This window comes from Dendrobates tinctorius, unplaced genomic scaffold (genome assembly GCF_039654945.1).
Source record: "Dendrobates tinctorius isolate UK_male_01 unplaced genomic scaffold, ASM3965494v1 ptg000084l, whole genome shotgun sequence".
In the NCBI taxonomy this organism is placed as follows: Eukaryota; Metazoa; Chordata; class Amphibia; order Anura; family Dendrobatidae; genus Dendrobates; species Dendrobates tinctorius.
In genome coordinates, this window is record NW_027361752.1 from 15,670,037 (window position 1) to 15,689,751 (window position 19,715).

At 42.5% G+C, this 19,715-nt stretch overlaps 1 protein-coding gene across 2 annotated transcripts in view; it reads left to right on the plus strand.

Annotated features, from left to right (window-relative positions):
* Window positions 1-19,715, plus strand: part of GBE1 (1,4-alpha-glucan branching enzyme 1) — a 237,574-nt gene that overhangs the window by 134,234 nt on the left and 83,625 nt on the right. For both annotated transcript variants that reach the window (XM_073584450.1, XM_073584449.1), the window contains exons 7-8: window positions 5,478-5,568; window positions 8,315-8,524. In XM_073584450.1, coding sequence (XP_073440551.1) covers window positions 5,478-5,568; window positions 8,315-8,524 — 301 coding nt within the window. The remainder of the gene's footprint in view (window positions 1-5,477; window positions 5,569-8,314; window positions 8,525-19,715) is intronic.

A 19,715-nucleotide genomic window follows, 5' to 3' on the forward strand; every position in this document is an offset into this window, starting at 1 on the left:
AAGGAAAATGGGGGGAAAAAAATGAATGCGTCAAATGGGAGTCCATCTTACAGTCCTGAATTCAGCTTACCCAGGGGAAATCCGCAGCGCTGGTGACAGCAGGAGTCGGGCGATTCTTCCGGTAGTCCCAACGCTGTAGGGCAATTAACTCTCTCCCAGCCTAGTTTGGCGGTAGTGTGGGGAGCCCCCGCACTTCTATTGTGTCGATGTTGTGACTTCCAGAAAATTGGCTTCTGGAGGCAGCGCATGCGCAGATCGAGATCTCTGCTATAAACATCGGGCCCTAGCTGTCGCCTTTCCCTCTGCTGGTTACGAAAAACTGTACTTATTGTATTTGTCACTGGCATCTTTAAATATACCTATTCTATTTGTATTTACTGTTTGTATTCCATCTGTTCTATCCTGTCGGCTCCTGCAGTGATTTTACAGATGAATTGTCTGCTTTTCTTCTATCTATGTAATATAAATGTTTATATGTGTCTGTCACTGACATCTATACCTGTCAATGTGATTTTACTGTACGCGGCACATGAATTGCCGGCTGTTCAAAGGACATCGGTGCGTAAAAATCGGACAGCACTTGCATGGTCCGCATGGCCACCCAGAGGCTTGCATTTGCGAGTCTTGGACAATATACGCGTACAATCACAGCATGCTGCGATTTTACATGCACACTGAATACGACTGAGAAAATAAATGGTGATGTGAGTGGCCCCATAGATTAACACTGCGCCCATATTCTACGGTAGTGTGACGCCGGCCATAGTGTGAAGAAAGCTTCAATCAATTTTCTTGGGGTGTAAAAGACTCTTAGGTGTCCTGGGCAAACTGAGTAGATAAAGCAATGGAGTGGGGAGCACCAAAGGCAATTTACCTCGGGGTAAAATTTAGCCTAAAGCTGGCCCTGCTGGGAGCATCCAGCAAAGCGGCCAGCATCAGAGCAGTGCTTTTCAGCTGGGGTTGGCTGGTAACCTGAGCAATGAGCTGTAAACGTTAGAATTAATTATCCCTTCATTCTAGAGAACGCAGAGGATTTTTCATATGAATTAACATGAGATATTCCATTTGAATCATTTTTTTTTTTTTTGAGATTTTACTCACCGCTTAAAGGGAAATTAATACTATTTGACCAGAACTTACCCCCCAAAAAAATGTATGTACCATATTTTTCGGACTGTATAAGACGCACCTTTTTCCCCCCTAAATTTGGGGGTACGTCTTATAATGCGGATATAGATTACCGGCCGCAGTGGAGCAGGGTCCTGTGGTTGCTGGGATGAGGGGGTGTTCCGATGTACGCTGCTGCAGATGAAAATGGCTGCAGTGCGGGGGAGCTCCGTCGGCATTTTGTGAAAGCCCGGAACTTCCCCGCACATCCATTACTGCGATGCGGTGGCCTCAGGGAAAATGGCCGCCAGGGGGGCAGCGCATGCTCAGAACACGGCAATCTGAGCATGCGCCACCCCCGGTGGCCATTTTTCAGGAGGCCACCTCATCGCAGTAATGGATGTGCGGGGGAGTTCCAGGCTTTCACAAAATGCTCACAGAGAGAACAAACGCACACACACCTCAAGGAGCACCACAACCATTTTCACCCGCAGCGGCGCACATCGGAAACATTTCCTCATCGCAGCCTGCGGCCTGCAGCAACGTGCCACTCTTGCCTCCTCTAGCAGTCACCCTGGAACCCTGCTTCACCGAGCCACCACGCCCGGTAATCAATAAGACGCATGGATTATAAGAGTCACCACCATTTTATTAAAAAAAAAAAAAGCTTTTTCCTATTTCTCTCCTCAAAATTTTGGGTGCGTCTTATAATCTGGTGTGTCTTATTTGCAAAATACGATATTTTTTTGCAGACCACATCTTACATAAGAGAAGATGTAAGTTGCATATGTAATATACGCCTGTACACATTTACACAGTACGGTGCGCTCTGAAGAATCCTTTTTATTTTTTTATTTATTTTTTTAAGATAAAATGAATACTTTTTAATTAAAACAAGGCGAAATAAACACCTCGAGAATAATTAGAATCCGTTCACACTCGAGCAGGAACATTATGACAGTACGTTCAGAACTCAAAAGTGTGAGAGAAGAAAAAATGAAACTTTCTTCCTTTTTGCTCTTATTAACCTGAAGGTTATTCCGTTTACTGATATTAATCATCTCCCAACTGTTTGAAGGAGGATCTCTTTACTGACATTAAAGTTTTTACTTAAGAAGGATTTGTTCTAACTTCTGTGGATTTATCACTTAACTGTTCTCCCTTCAGGTTTCCTTCATTTCGTATCACAGAAAAGCAGTTTAAGTGACAAACGTGGCAAAAGAGGAAAAAAAAAATGAAGTGGGGAGGAAACTTTTTCTTGTCTTTTCTTTAGGTGTTTCTTGTACAGAGAGCTGCAAAAGGGAAAAAAAAAACCCCTCCTTTTATGTCTGTTCTTTTCAAGAGCTTCCTTTGGGGAATTGAATGTGATAAGCAATGTGTAATGATTAAAGATATAAGTACGGGGTCTTTGAAATGTATTTACCCGAAAAGAAAGCCTCGGTTAAGCGTAAAGGATAGTACAAAACAATCAATTACTTCTGCCGCCTTTCATGATTTACCTTGTAAATATCAAAAGTGCACGTGAAGTTCAGGACATGCAGATGGCATAGTTTAATATTCACAAGTCAAATTGGATTCGTATTTGCATCTTCCTCGTTTTTTTTTTTTTTTGTCTTATTAAAACAGAAAAATGCTACAGTTTTGGCTTTCTCCGGACATCGCCAAGCGACCTTTTGAATCATTTACGTAAAGGCCATTAACATTAAAATATTAAGCCGGCTTTAATTTCAGACAGCCCGTTGCCACGCTATTTACATTCTAATGAAAAATACCAGGTTTTTAATTTAAGTTGGATTATACGCATTATTTTTTTTTTCCGCACAAAATTTTCTCGCCTGTATCTACTGTAGGGAGCTATGCTTATTAACTCTAGAATACTTTGTTTTGCGTCATGTTGTTTTATTTTTTTTACTTTAGTTTTATCCTATTTTGAAACCTGTAAATATTCATCAGTAAATCGTAATTTAAGTGAAAAGATCGCAGCATGGAATATTAAGCAGGGTGCGAAAGTGTTTAGGTGTCTCAAGGTTAGAACTGCAGAAAATGTCAAAAAAGAAAAAGGGCTTTCGGTCCAAAAATATATATATTTTTTTTCGGAAATGGTTAAGAATAATCTTTTCTAAGTTCTTAAAGGGTAACGAACACGTAGCAATGTTATTGTGGGCACTTTACATGATTACAGGGGTAGTGAAAGCAGAGAACAACCTTTCTGGATGCAAAGCATTATTTTTTTTTTTTTTTTTTTGGACAGTAATTTTTTTATCCTCTGTAATATTTTGCAAGTGTAGTGTGTGTGCAAACTTTTAGCAAGAGTTTTGTTTCCGAAAATATGGTTCTAATTAAAGGGAATCTGTCACCTATTTCTTGGCATATGAGATGCGGCCACCACCATCAGGGGCTTATCTACAGCATTCTGTAATGCTGTAGATAAGCCCCCGATGGAACCTGAAAGATAAGAAAAGCGAGTTAGATTATACTCACCCAGGGGTCCGAGTCCGATGGGTGTCCCGGTCCGGGTTTGGCACCTCCCATCTTCTAGCGATGACATCCTCCTCTTTGCTTCCTGTCGCGGCTCCGGCGCTGGCGTACTGCTCTGCCCTGTTGAGAGTAGAGCAGAGTACTGCAGTGCGCAGGCGCCAGACCAGGTCAAAAGATAAATGACAGATTATCTTTGAATCAATTGATTTAACTCTGAAATGCTGCCGCATTTCAGAGAAAAACATAGTTTAAAAGCCACCGGGGACCGAGCCGCGCTGAAGAGTAGTCAGACAGGCGGGTCCCCATTGGCTCCTCCTCACCCGCTACCCTGGAGTGACTGGTCTCCTCCTTACATGCGTGTATGGGGAGATCCTCTTCAACTGGTCTATTTGTGCTTGTTTTTATCCCAGCAGCTATTAAACTATGCTTTTCTATGAAACTTTGTCGCTTTTCAGATTTAAACATACAGCTCTGGCAAAAGTTAAGAGAACACCACATCAAAACCCTGTCATGGGCAGCCCATTCTCCAGACCTGAAACCCATAAAAAAAACCTCCAGAATGTAATCAAGAGGATGATGGATAGTCACAAGCCATCAAACAAAGACAAACTTCTTAAATATTTGCACCAGAAGCGGTGTGAAAGACTGGTGGCAAGCATGCCAAGACGCATGAAAGCTGTTTTTCAAAATCATGGTTATTCCACAAATTATTGCTTTCAGAACTCTTTCGGAGTTAAAACATTAGTATTGTTGTTTCTAAATTATTATGAACTTGGTTTTTTTGCATTATTTGAGGTCTGAAAGCACTGGGGTTTTTGTTTTTTAAAAAAATACAAACTTTATTGCTTGGAAATTCGGAGACATGTCAGATATTTGTAGACTAGGTTGTTTACTACTTTTGATTCACCAATAACCTTCTCATGTGTCAACGTTGACGTCTGTGTGAATAAGGGCAGACAAGGATCGGGTCCCAACCACTGGACACCAGTCAAGGGAAGCCTTTAAATACAATTTCCAGCTCAGGAGAGGGAGGCCACACCCCAGGTTGCACAGAATGCACAAATACAAAGAAAAAGCACAAAAATTTGAGCTTGGTTTGAGTTGGTGTCCAGTGGTTGGGACGGGTCTGCCCTTATTCACACAGACGTCAATTTTGACACATGATAAGGTTATTAATATTAGACAGTGTAGGACCACCCCGACCACAGAGTCACCTTGTCGATGATGGGACGGCTGTATGATTTAAATGCACTTTTGCTTTTTACTTATTTAATTATAGCAGGGTTTTTTTCATTTTGTCTTTTGTAGGTTTTGCATGCTTTTTGGCCATGTGAACATGCATTTATATGCTGCATGTGTACCAACTCAAACCAAGCTCAAATTTTTGTGTTTAGACTTTTTAAAATGTCTGATTGTCCCACAAATTCCTATGTATTTGCTTTGCACAAAGAAAATGCTGCGCGGCACTCCTCTAGGGATGGATGCACGAATAGGGTTCCACGCCACAATAATACAAAATTAGATTCGGCACTCCAAAATTGATGCTAGAAAAACGTGAACACTTTATTTGTACAGGTACATCCACTGTATAAAGGGTTTGATGTTTTGAACAAAGACACGGCCAAAACTGAATTTGCATTGTGCCAAGATCAACCTCATTTATATAGCTTTGGAAAAAGATTCTGCCAATTTGGGGGGGCGGGGGAAGTAGTATTCCATTAATATGTACGGTATACCTTCTAGGGCTCTACTGCAGGTGTCTTGTCCAGAATTGCAGCGCCGTTTGTATCTCCTGCTATTAGTGACCATTTATGTAAGATTCTGTACTAGGTTTTCTATTTTTTTTTTGCATTGAAACACTACATTGTTGTCATTTTATTTCCGTTTTCCAGGATACAACTGTATTCAGATGATGGCTGTTATGGAACATGCTTATTATGCAAGTTTTGGGTACCAAATCACCAGTTTCTTTGCTGCATCAAGGTATTATTAAAAAATAAAATTGGAAATTAGCTGTGTTCACCATAAATATACCTTAATACTTAATTTTGGAGTTAAATTGGCAAAAGCTATTCTTAATAAATATCAGTGGGGCTGCTGTTGGTGCCATAGAGTAGCATGGCTTTTGTAGGAATAACGTGCGCTACACAAATGTAACAAACATTCGGAGCTCTCTGTGCTACTTGTGCCACACTTGATTTATTTTTTTTTAAGGAGTTATTTATGCCATATGTGTCCAGCCAGTAAGTAGTTGTGATGTCAGTTGCAACCTTTTCAAAGGATTTTGCTTAACACATGACAAAAATGTATTATATGTGTATCTTGACAAGTTTGAGTCCTTAAAGGGAATTTGTCAGCAGGCTTTTGCTATGTAATCTGAGAGCAGCATAATGTAGGGGCAGAGACTCCGATTCTAGCAATGTGATTTGCTGCCCTGTTTGCTGTCATTTTGATAGAATCACTGTTTTCTCTGCTGCAGATTTATCAGAATGCTGAGCGCTGTGTATAACCCGGCCCACACCACTGATTGGTTACTTTGTGTACACTTACATTGACAGCTAGCTGCTAATCAGTGCTGGGGGCGTGGTTAGACCAGGAGGCACGTGACCCCTAGTCCTGTAGTGATAATCTCCTGCTGATAAAACACTGATCTTACTGAAAGTGCAGAACACAGCCCTTTAATTGACACATCACTGGAATTGGGGTCTGTGTCGCTACTTTATGCTGCACTGATTACATAGTAAAAAAAAAATCAGTTCTCTTTAGTAAAGGTTGCAGAATTGTAAAGCTGAGGATATCTGTGCTTACACTGCCTTCCAGATACATGGAGCAGAATACCAGATTTTACAGTATCCACTTGTTTCAGCAGACTCTGAGCCATTGAGTTTACTGTAGGAGGGAGTCACTTTGTGCTCTGTCTGACCTCTTTTTCGACAGTGTACTCCTTCTTGAGGTGGGAACGAAATACAAGACCTACAACACACTGCTGAAAATTGTGTCAGACCGAGCACAAAGTAAGTGACTGCTAAATTAAAGTCAATGGCACCTTTGGTGAATCTTTTTTTCTGGCCTTTCGATAGATAGGAGCCACTGACGGGTGGAAAAAAAAACGTGATATGAACCTGGCTTTAACAGGCAGGAGAAAGCACCCTTCAAGGACTAATAATTGAAAAGGCTATTGCAAGCAGAGATCCGTGTAATTGTGGGCAAGCACTACTATAGTTGTAAAATATGCAAAAAAATTTTTCTAGTTCTTGAAACAGTTTATTGGTGGCCATGTAAGCTAGCTATGAAGTCACATAAGGGAGATGAATCTAACATACCAAATAAGTCCCCTGTTAGGTATCAGGTCATACTGCCAGAGAACATTATGGGCAGTAACCTGTCCAAAAGCTTGTATTCCATGAACATCTTGCCACATTTGTTAGATGTTATAAGGGTGGTCCGTTCTGGAGTCACTCTGTGCCTGCAGACTTGTGACTCCTCACATCGCATATGCGATAGGCATACTTCCAGCCACGAGATGGACGCGACCTCACACAATGCAAGTGTATTGAGCAAGGCCGGAAACAGTCTAGTTGGAATGTGACTGGAAGTATGCAAATCACATGGCTGCCCGGCTCCGGAGAATCCTCACAGTGCGCACTATGCGAAGATTCACAAGTCTGCAGTCATATACAAACACATGGGCCATGCACACAGTGAACAAGTCTGTAGGACAGTGTTAACACCACCAAAAGACTGAAACAAAAAATCCTCTGTTGTAAAGAAGTAGCAGTAAACAGCAAGTGGTAGTAAAAAGATGATAAAAAGCAGGGTATTTGGTTGATACGTTTTTTTGCAAAAAATGTATACTAAGCCGCTCTACCAAACGTCAAGGTAACCCACATATCGGAGCTGTCCCTAACTGATGTATTTAAAAACCTGGTCATGTGTATAGTACCTATATGAGCAGGATTGAGACAGGTAATGTCCAATGTGGACACGCTGCATAAGATGGCCTTTATGTACATGGCCCACAAGGGAGGGGTGGAAAACCTCCCTAATCTTGCAAAAAAAAGAAGCCAATTAAATACAAATACATGGGCCATGCACAGTGAACAAGTCTGTAGGACAGTGTTCACACCACCAAAAGACTGAAACATAGAAAAGCACAGTAACACAAACGTATAAAAATCCTCTGTTGTAAAGAAGTAGCAGTAAACAGCAAGTGCTAGGAAAAAGATGATAAAATACAGGGTATTTGGTTGATACGTTTTTTTTTGCAAAAAATGTATACTAAGCCGCTGTACCAAACGTCAAGGTCACCGCCATATCAGAGCAGTCCCTAACTGATGTATTTAAAAACCTGGTGATGTGTATAGTATTTGCAAAAAAGTATCAACCAAATACCCTGTTTTTTTATCTTCTTTTTACTAGCCCTTGCTGTTTACTGCTACTTCTTTACAACAGAGTATTTTTATACATTTGTTTTACTGTGCTTTTCTATGTTTCAAGTCTGCAGTCGTGTAAAGTGACTGCATACTTGTATGTTTAGAGCGAACAACCCCAGTAAGCAGGATTCTATTACAAGGGTTTTATTTTAGCCTTTTCTAGAACTGTACTTCTCCTTCATTAGAACTCTTCAGTGTTAGTGAGTCCCATTATCCTGCATATTTCAGTACATCTACTAAATTCTTTGTAGAAAACGCTCTCAGCTCATTGACTAATGTTCCTTCTCCTTTTATAGTCGGTATGGAACCCCAGATGATCTAAAAGAGCTTGTAGACGTTGCCCATTCCATGGGAATCCAGGTTTTACTTGATGTTGTACATAGCCATGCGTCAAAGAACAGCGAAGACGGTCTCAACCAGTTTGACGGCACAAACTCCTGCTTCTTCCATGATGGGCCTAGAGGAAACCATGACCTCTGGGACAGCAGACTTTTTGATTATTCAAAGTAAGTTATTTTGCTGTAAAATGATTCCTCAATCTCCCCCTTGGCCACGTTGGTTTTGTCTTTGTGTGTAGGAAGCCACGTTAACGTAATGTCACCTTTGTGATAATTAATAATTATAATGTACATACCACCAATATATTACCCTGCACTTTGCATTTCAGACAGGACATATGGAAAACTATTGAGAGACCAGGTGCTGAGGATAAATGTAAAATGGGAGGATCTGAGAAAAGTTGCATCAGTGATTTGATGTGATAACCCTTCCTAAAAATGTGTTTTAAGGCGACGATGGACACTGTAAAGGAATTAGGCTGGGGCTACACGACACAACAGAAGTAATGTGTACAAAATTTACTTTGTGTAGCTGCTACGTCACTATGCCCTACAAATATTAGGTGTTCAATTGCATTTTCTAGTGTGCTATGACCCCTCAGCTCCCTATATACACTATTATGACCCTACAGCTCGTCTTCATACAGTATAATGCTCCCAACAGCTCTCTATATACAACATGATGACCCCACAGCTCTCTATATACAGTATGATGGCTGCACAGCTAGTCTTCATACACTATAATGCCCCAAACAGCTCTCTATATACAACGTGATGGCCCCCCAGCTCCCCTACATACAGGGTAACGGCTCCACATTTCCCCTGCTTACAGAATAATGTTCCATAGCTCGCAAACATGTGAAATGATTCTACCCCAATATACAGTATGATGACCTCACACCCACACCGTGTATACAGAAGATGGCCCATCATCCCCCCTACATCTAGCATGATGGCCCCACAGCTCCCTTACATTCAGAATTATGGCTTCACATCACACCTAAATGCATAATAACCTCACAGCCTCCCAATATACAGTACAACGTCCCTCATAGTTCTTAACTCCCGCCATGCAGCTCTTCTCCCATCCTACCTTGTTGCTTGGAGATCCTATCCATTAGGTACAGACGGCATCAGACACACTGTGTGGTGGCATTCAGCAGACGCAGCTGTGACTACAGATGTGCCGGGTACTGTCTCTGCCGTTCCACAGAGTAGCAGAGGTTGATAGCGAGGGCTCAGCTGTCTGCCAGGTTCATAAAGGGCCTATCACACTTAGCAATATCGCTATAACGACCCTGGTTTTTGTGACGTAGCAGCGATATTGCTAGCGATATCGCTATGTCTGATACTTACCTCCGACCGCTCCACCACTGGTTATCGTTGATCGCGCAAGACCGGCCTGGGCCATTTCTCGTCGTCAGCTTCCTGCTGGGCTTCCTGTGGCGCCGACGAGCGACGCGTGGAGCCGAGCGGGAGGACGTCAAGATCGCCTTGTCTGACAGGTAAGTAGCGACCTCCGACCACTGCTAGGTCGCTGGTGAGATCTGCCTGTGTGGCAGCTCATTAGTGACCACTTAGCGATGCACCAGGGATTGCTGGTGCATCGCTAAGTGTGACAGTACCTTTACGGCCGAGAATCTTGGCTTTCCGATATTGGTCCTAGGCTCTTGGAAGAGATCTACAGTGGTTTGAGGCGCTCTATGGAGCTGTTTAAGAGTGGTGCAGTCTCTTGGTTTTCTTGGCCCTCATGGGATGTCATGTGAAGAACCATCCATAGAGCTGCCGTTCAAATGCCAAAGTGTTCAGAGCTCAGCAACAGAACTGCGTGATGGTGACAAAGGACGTGCACTGGGCTATTTTCAAAAATCCCATAAGTCAGTGAATGGGACCAAGAAACTGCCGATATCAGTAGTGAAGCTAATCCCTTTTCCCCTAATGTTTTTATATCCATTTTTACTGATATTAAGAGGGAAAAATTATTTGAGTAAGCAAGCTAAAAAAAAAAGAAGTTATAGTTAAAATTGCATGCATGAAAAAAAAAACCTGTAAATGTGCGTGGTTAGTAACGGATTGGTTCTGAATAATAACTAATAATTACTTTCAACTAGTTCACTCTTTGAAAATGGAGATTTTTTTTTTTTAAGCATGGACCTTGACCAGTGGAAAGTCACACTAATTGCCATGTCCCTACCAGTGGTACCCTAATTATTTTTATTATTATTATTATTATTATTATTATTACTCTTATTTTTCTTTTTAAAGCGGTATTCTTGAGCACCCAGGCATTTCTCTGTTTATTAAGAGGAAAGCTGGTGACAGGTTCTCTTTAAGCATAAATCAAGCTACTGCAAAGTTCACTTTTCTGAAAGTTCAAATACATATCTGACAGCATCCTTTGAAATTGGGCATGACTGATCGCAATCTTTTAATTCCATTTTTCCATATCTGTCATGAGTAATGAGCTCAGTGTAGAGTTTAAGTTGTCAACAGTTTGTTTTGTTTTGTTCAACTGAACACAGTAATGTATTTTTTAGTAATTGCATCCGAGTCAAGCCGAGCACAGGTAATGAGATTACATGTTAAATGTGTTAAGGGTAAGGAGATCATCTCTTATGGTGCTTGGGTTCTGTCTGGAGAGATTTAAGCATCTAAATCCTTTAAGACTTTCATTGTTAAATGACTGTGAGACAGTACATAATCTGTGTATGTGTGTGTGTGTATATATGTTTGTTTGTGCATATCTATCTTGCCTTGTTTCACTTACCACCTGCACACACTTGGATACTGATGTTAAAACTGAAAATTAAGGTAATCTCTTTGTTACATTTAACAGGGATCGCAAAATGACACAGGGGCGGACATACCGCAGGTGCTGCATCAGGGTCCGGAGGTGAAAGGGGCGCTTTCAGGCACCATATTGTTTGACACTTAGCCCCTACTAGTCTCACCCATAATCATTCTGGTACTCAGAGCCGGGGCGAGGGCTCAGCACTGAGCCAAGTGCAGGAACTGAAAAGGGGGGAAATATCATGCAGGGAGAGAGGCTGATGAACTTTCTCATCAGACTGATGAGAGCACTCACTGGCTGCTGTCTGTCCTCCTGCATGGCGCGCATTCATCAGGGAGACGAGCCGCACAGTACACGGGACAATAATGGGGAAAGAGCAGAAGGATGTACAGTGGGTCTTCTGCCTCCTTCCCTGCAGGTTCTCCTCAGAGTAGAGTTTGGGGGAGGATAGCTAACTGCACGGGACAGCACTCTGCGAGTCGGAAGCGGACATTGGTCCTTTCTGCTGTGCCTGTGTCCCCATATTCCATAGTGGGTTCTGCGGCTTTTTCCAGTAGATCTATGAGCTATATGTCCGACCTCCTGCACGGCTGAACACCTGATCTAGAAGATTAGTGTGTATATATGATCTTGTGGTATGTCAACTCACTTGGTGGTACACGGAGGTAGGAAAAACAGGAACACTGTCACAGTCTTCAGTTGGTTTATTATAAGGCAGCATAAACCAACTAGAAGTGGAAAGTAAACCCAGCCCTTCGTGCAAAAACGGGATAACAACAAGGAAAACAAAAATGCTGTAACAAAATCCATGCGTTGCGGTTACATCCTGCTCTGGGGCAACAGGGATTCAGTCTTTTCGCCACAAACCACTGGAGAATCCTCTCTCCAATATTGCTGACCAAAGACTTCATCTAGAGCCCAGTTATTTAAACCCAAGACCATGTGACTCTTTCCATCATGTGACTGACCACATGATTATGACATCACACCGGTCCGGTCTGCTCTGCAGGTGGAGATGAGGTGAACATTCTCCCACCCGCTCTATAAAATGTCCACATAAAACCAGCCCATTATGCAACTTTGACTATACCCTCACAACACTTAATGTGATGGAGGAAAAATACTCTGGTTTCATATCGCTGTTGCCATTAAGCGCAGGGACACACATCTCCCCTATAGGATCGGGGGTGATAGCTTACTGATCACTGGGGATCTGACTTCGGAGCCCCCCCCCCCCCCCCGAGAGATTGAGAATGGGGCTCTGCAGTCCTGTCCTGAATAGAGTTGTGCATGCCTGTCTTGTACACTCTCCATTATCTATAGAGCTGCTGAGCGCTGTGCTCGGCGCTTTCCATCAGTTGCATAGACAATGAACAGAGCAGCAGTCTCCTGAGCTTCAGAGTTCTGTTTGCAGGATTTCTGGGGGGTCCAGGTGGTCAGTTCCTCATCAATCAGTAAGTTATCCCTTGGGATAACTTGATTTGTTAGGGATTTGTTTGGGAAATAACCAATTAGGATCAAATGGCCTCTGTTCAGTGTATACACCATGGTGCATATGTTAAACAGGTGCCTCCTGTGGATGCCATACAATGGTTTCAACATCCACTGAATAAAAGAAAAATCTGAATATTTTTATTATGTCTTGTACAGAATACAGTTGTATGGAATAGATCAGTGTACTTCACTATTCTATGCTTTTATTTGTAGTATACTACCAGATATATACAGGAGCTTCTCACAAAATTAGAATATCAAAAAGTTAATTTATTTCAGTTTTTCAATACAAAGCGTGAAACTCATATATAGTCATTACAAACAGAGTGATCTATGTCACGTGTTTATTTCTGTTAATGTTGATGATTATGGCTTACAGCCAATGAAAACCCAAAAGTCATTATCTCAGTAAATTAGAATACTTTATAACACCAGCTTGAAAAATTATTTTAAATTCCGAAATGTTGGCCTACTGAAATGTATATTCAGTAAATGCACTCAGTACTTGGTCGGGGCTCATTATGCATCAATTACTGCATCAATGCGGCGTGGCATGGAGGCGATTCGCCTGTGGCACTGCTGAGGTGGCGGGATGGCTCGTACATTCTTTTGATCAAAATTATGTTTACTAAATACCCTTATTATTATTACTACCTTCATGCAATTTATTTTTTACTTTTTTATTTTAGGATATTTGTTTTTGGTTTTCTTTGAGGTGTTATGGAAGCCCAGGTTGCTTTGATAGCAGCCTTCAGCTCGTCTGCATCGTTGGGTCTGGTGTCTCTCATCTTCCTCTTGACAATACCCCATAGATTCTCTATGGGGTTAATGTTAGGCGAGTTTGCTGCCAATCAAGCACAGTGATACTGTTGTTTGTATACTTTTGGCAGTGTGGACAGGTGCCAAGTCCTGCTGGAGAATGAAAGCTTGTCGGCAGAGGGAAGCATGAAGTGCACTAAAATGTCCTGATTGTCGGCTGTGCTGACTTTGGTCTTGATAAAATAGTGTCACCAGCAGATGACATGGCTCCCCAAACCATCACTGATTGTGGAAACTTAACTGGTCTGTAGGAGCCAGAACTCTTAATGGTTTGTAGGGGATCAAATACTTATTAATCACAGCAAAATTCAAATAAATTTATATAATGTATACAATGTGACTTTCTGGATTTTGTTTTTGATATTCTATCTCTCGATGTTAAAATTAACCTACCCTTAAAATTATAGACTGTTCATGTCTTTGTCAGTGAGCTAACTTCCAAAATCAGCAAGTGATCAAATACTTATTTCCCCCACTGTATCTTCAAAACGTCTGGTCTGTATTACACAAAAAAAACAACAACAAAACAAACCAGCACTTTTTGACAATTCAGCAGTGAAGTTCCATATCCACTCCAGAAAACTCCCCCAGATCCTGAGGCTGCTGACTCCATTGGGTATAATTTGTCAGCCCCCTCCTCATGACTGTTTCAGAAAATCCTTGCATTCCGATGATATAGCAATTCTTGAGGGGGGATTTTCTTTAGTTCTATTTTATGTTGTTCTTCTGTTGATTTTGTTAATTGTATGATTGTATTGCTATCTAAATGTTACCAGTTGGTGTCCGTGTACATTGTAACCCTGTCCAATCATTGCTGCCATCGTCAAACTATTCGCAGATATGCCCCTCTGATATCCAGAGATACATTTATTCATAAATTTCCAGTAGGAATAACACAAGAGTTCTAAAAAAGAAAAAAAAAAAAAATCTAGGTCATTCTTTTTTTGTGTGGAGAACAAGTATTTCTGAAAACAGACCTGTCTTTAGGTTCTCTTTAAGGGCGGTAAACCTGGTTATCAACAACTGCACTTGTGACATCTCCAGCGGGCGAAACGATTATTGCCCAATTCTTTATATTTTTGTTTAAATATTTATTAAATATTAGAATATTAAAGCTAATAACTCCTTAACCCCCAACTAGATGTGCTCAGTTTAAGCGACGTGATATGCATTTGTTACAGCACTGATCTATTAGAAGTCACTCCGTTTTGTAGACTTTCCATTGGATCTTCCGTTCTTTCCACCCTTTTTATCTCTTTCAGCTAATTCCGTATTGGCAAATCAGATGAATGTAGAAATTGCTTATGGATTTTTAGCATAGCTACATAATGTCTTCAGTGGCTTTGTTAATATGTTCCAGAGAATCAAAGTTGTCGACTTATTAATACACAGTAAATCAGAGGACTAATAAGTGATGGCTTTATAGCTGATAGCCGGCTGATTCATCATCTAAATTCTATGGCACAAAGATAATTTATAATGTGCTAAAATATTGATTGCTCCTTTTTTTTTTTTTTTCTCCCTCCCTTATGCTTTGTGTCTGTGGACAGCTCATTATAATTCCACAAAGCTGTGTGTTTTTCGCGAAGCAAAACAGTGTCTGCATCCCACCAGGCCTGTAGTCTAATTCCGCTTCTTGGCACTGAAACAATATATGTACATAATCACACATTGCAAAGCGGCATGTTTAATATATTCTAGGTACAAGTCCTATCTGCACCACACCACCACACGTGTACGGGTTGTCCGGCATTAGGGCTCAAGTCTGCCGTTTCTCTGTACTTTGTGACTGCAGACTTGTGAAACCTCACATTGCACACACTGCACGCTGTAAGGATCCTCTGGTGTCTTCTCCGGGAGCTGCGAGCACATGATCGCAAGTATGCAATTTGCCTACATGAGATCAAGTGCCAGCTAGACTAACACGGCCTCGCTCAATATGAGTTTGAGCGAGGCTGGACACGTCTAGTTTGATTTGTGTTCGGAAGTGTACAAACCACCCCCCCGAGATGGCCACTATTTCAAAAGTCCCTTTTATTTGAACTACTGGCCATAGATAACTACCAAATACCTTGCATTTGCAAATCCTGCTATAACCTGAGCTGCTCTTATGGTCACCTGATAACTGGCTGAGAATCTCCTGACTTCCTGTGATGTCACGTCAGACTCTTTCTAAAATCTCGGCTCTGGACACTGCTGGATGGGCTCCATTCCGTAGTGCGCATGCCATTTCTTTGTCTCTCACACTCCCTTTATCTCTTTCCCTATCCATCACTCTATCCCACCAACAGAGATCTCACATCTCACGCTCTCCCTCCCACATAGATCTCACGCTCTCCCTCCTACATAGATCTCACGCTCTCCCTCCCACATAGATCTCACGCTCTCCCTCCCACATAGATCTCACGCTCTCCCTCCCACATAGATCTCACGCTCTCCCTCCCACATAGATCTCACGCTCTCCCTCCCACATAGATCTCACGCTCTCCCTCCCACATAGATCTCACGCTCTCCCTCCCACATAGATCTCACGCTCTCCCTCCCACATAGATCTCACGCTCTCCCTCCCACATAGATCTCACGCTCTCCCTCCCACATAGATCTCACGCTCTCCCTCCCACATAGATCTCACGCACTCCCTCCCACATACTGTACATCTCACTCTCCCTCTCCGTGCGCCTCTCTCCCAATGCCTCTCTCCCATATATGCCTACAGCTGTCTGCTCTACCTTTGCTGGTTATCAAAAATAGGGAGGACCCTACATCATTTTATGTCTCGTCCGATATATACAGTCAATCGCAGCATGCTGCGATTACTTTGTTCGATTAGAACCGAGCTGTGAAAAAAAATTGTAGATAAGCACTGACTCATTTTAATAACATTGGTCAGAGTGCATTGCGATGTTTAATCACATTGGACTCCTCCGTATTTAACACCAGTGTGAGTGAGGCCTTAGAGGTTTATTCTATTGGATCCAGGATACCTTATTACAGTCTGTATTTGTATTTTTCCATTCAGTAAAGTGAACTGTCTGTTTTGTGGTTTTTCTTTTTCTTAGTAAACCTTCTCTTTTATAAATTTAATCAGGATTACACATCATTCACTTATATTTGGCCATTGGCAATCAGACTGACAATGAGAATTCACTCAAATGATAATCCCGTTTGAATTTAAAAGTAATCTACTCAACAGAGCAGGAGAGCCCTCCATGCTGGGTTTCTGTTTATTAAAATACCTGCAATTCACACCATCGACAATAGCCTCCTGCAATTTTACTTTAGAAAATCCATAGGATCTTTATCAATTAAATTTGAAAGTGTGCTGTTGTAGTAATGGAACGTAACAAAGTATGGCTATAAAATTAACAGCAGGATGAAAAATACATTTTCCGGGCTTTTTGTATAATTTGTGTATGTATCTAGGCTGCCTGCAAAATGCTGACGGTTTATAACATACTCCCTGTCCACATTCTGCATGGTGTCCTACATAGCACACCTGGTCAACTGAGCAGCTCTCTCCTGTTTCTGGAGAACAGACGCCACCTCTAGTCTTTGCCGGAACCTGTCTCCTGCCCCAACCTCCCCATACAGCACTCAGTGCTAAGCAGCAGGGGAACGACTCAGCTGATTGGACGAACCAGGAGTGAAAAGGCTTCTACATAGGTGAGTATGATGTGCTATGTGCATCTATCCATCCCTCATCCCTCCATCATCCAACAAACCTGCCTCTCTCATCCATCCATCCCTGCCTTCCTCCCTGCCACCCTCTCTCATCCAAATTTCCATTTTTTTTCAAGTTATATTGAATACATTTTTACCACCATCAGTATCTCACGAAAAATAGTCTTGAATTGTAAAATTTGGCCTTGTCATGAAGCTGAAAACAGGCTTGGGGGGATGTTAAAGGGATTAATTTCTCCAGGGGGGTGTCAGTCCTAATACACAAAAACACACATTATGAAGAGCTGGAAGTGCATGTAGACAGTGAAGGGCAGTATGTATGGATTGCTTGCAGATTGTTCGGACACAAAATGATTTTAGTGGCTTTATATATCCCTCCACCTTACTCTAAAAAGAAACTACAAGCAGTACTGGAGCTGACGGGCAGATGGGGGGAGACTCCGTTGTTGATTATGGGAGATGTTAACAACACTATGAATGATTATTGGGATAAAGTAAGACCGGCAGGTACGGAAGCTGGACAGGACAGGATGACTGCCTTTGGCAAGTATGTAGGGGAACTTGGGCTGGTAGATCTGTGGAGAGTGCGAAATGAGGATAAGAGGACTTTTTCATGTCATTCGGCAACACATGGAACACTGTCGAGGATAGACCTGGCTTTGGGGGATACCGCTATGGAGGGGATGGTGGGGGAGGTGGAATACCTACAGAGGACTCTCTCGGATCATGGTCCTATGGTGGTCACGCTTCTGGTGAGATCTGCTCAGGGTCAGAGGGGAGGTTGGCGTCTTCACCCGACGTGGCTTAAAGTGGTGGACATGGGTGGCATAACCAAAGAGCTAGAGCACTTCTTCCAAATGAACGAAGGGAGTACTGAGGCCACAACGGTATGGGATGCCATGAAGGCGTTTACGAGGGGACTTTTTATAAGTGAGATTGCGAGGTGTAAGACCAAAACTAAATTGGCAGATCAACAAATAAAGGATGCCCTGACAAGAGCGGAGGCAGACATGATTTTGGCGCCAACGAGTGAAGCTCACAATAGACTAAAATTGGCTCAGGAGGCAGTTGATAAACTGCACATGATGCAAGCTGAGAGGAAAAGGGCATTTCAGCAAGCCCAATTCTTTGAAGAAGGAGAGAGAGTGGGTCACTTGTTGGCGGTGATATCTGCGGCACAAAGGGAGTCTTCCAGGGTGTATAAACTGAGAGATCAAACAGGGGCGACTCTGACAGACACAAAGGACATACTGGAGGTCTTCAAGGCATATTACATGGCACTGTACACTTCGAGAGCACGGGACACGAAGGGGGATGTGGAGAAATTTTTGGAAGGCATTTCACTACCTAAATTGTCTGAGGAAGATAGGTTGAGGTTGGAAGAACCTGTGAATGTGGAGGAGGTGGAATGTGCAATACTGTCTATGCCCAATAACAAATCACCGGGAGCTGATGGTCTACCTGGGGAGGTGTACAGGGAGTTAGTGGAACTGCTGGCTCCGAAATTGAAATCTGTGTTTGATGAGGCTTTAGTGACTGGGGCACTGCCGAGATCAATGGAGGAAGCGGTGATAGTAGTTCTGCCGAAGGAGGGAAAAGATCCCATGGATGCAGAGTCGTACAGGCCCATTTCGTTGTTGACAACGGATGTCAAAATACTCGCTAAGATCCTGGCCACCCGGCTCACTGGGGTTGCGCATACCATTATACACGAGGACCAGTCGGGCTTTATGCCTAACCGCTGCTGTTAACTTAAGAAGATTATTTCTTAATATGCAACTGCCTGCTGATAATGGTGGCAGAATAGTGATGTCATTGGACGCTAGGAAAGCATTTGATAGCGTGGAATGGCAATACTTATGGAAAATCATGGAACTGATGGGATTCGGCCCCGCGTTCATGGCCTGGGTGAAGTTATTGTACTCATCCCCAAAGGCGGTAGTTAAGGTGAATGGAGAACAGTCCGAGATGTTTGACTTGCATAGGGGCACAAGGCAGGGGTGTCCGCTGTCCCCGCTATTGTTCGCGGTGGCAGTGGAGCCCCTGGCGGCCAAGATCAGAGCTGAGAGGGGAGTGGTCGGATTTAAATTTGGGAAGCTGGAAGAAAAAATATCATTGTATGCCGACGACATCCTGTTGTTTTTGGAAAGTGCAGGAGAGACACTGGGGTGCGCGATGGATGTAATTAAACAATTTGGGAGCATTTCGGGACTGGAGATAAATTGACAAAAGTCTTATGTCATGGCTGTGGATAGAGCAATAGAAGCGGAGGAGATAGATGAGAGGGGGAAACAACTCCAGCTAGTTTCATAGTTTAAATACCTAGTGATATGGGTAGCTCTTCCACTGTCCCGATTCACGGGTCTGAGTTTGGTTCCTCTGCTAGAGAAATTTAAAGGGAAAATAGGTGCATGGTGCAAATTGGCTTTAATGGTAACGGGTAGAACTAACCTGATTAAGATGGTTCTTATGCCACAACTAATGTACGTTTTGCACAATTCGCCGATATGGCTACCAAAAAACCGGTTTCGGGGCATTGATTCTATCTTCAGATCCTTGATATGGGGCAAGAAG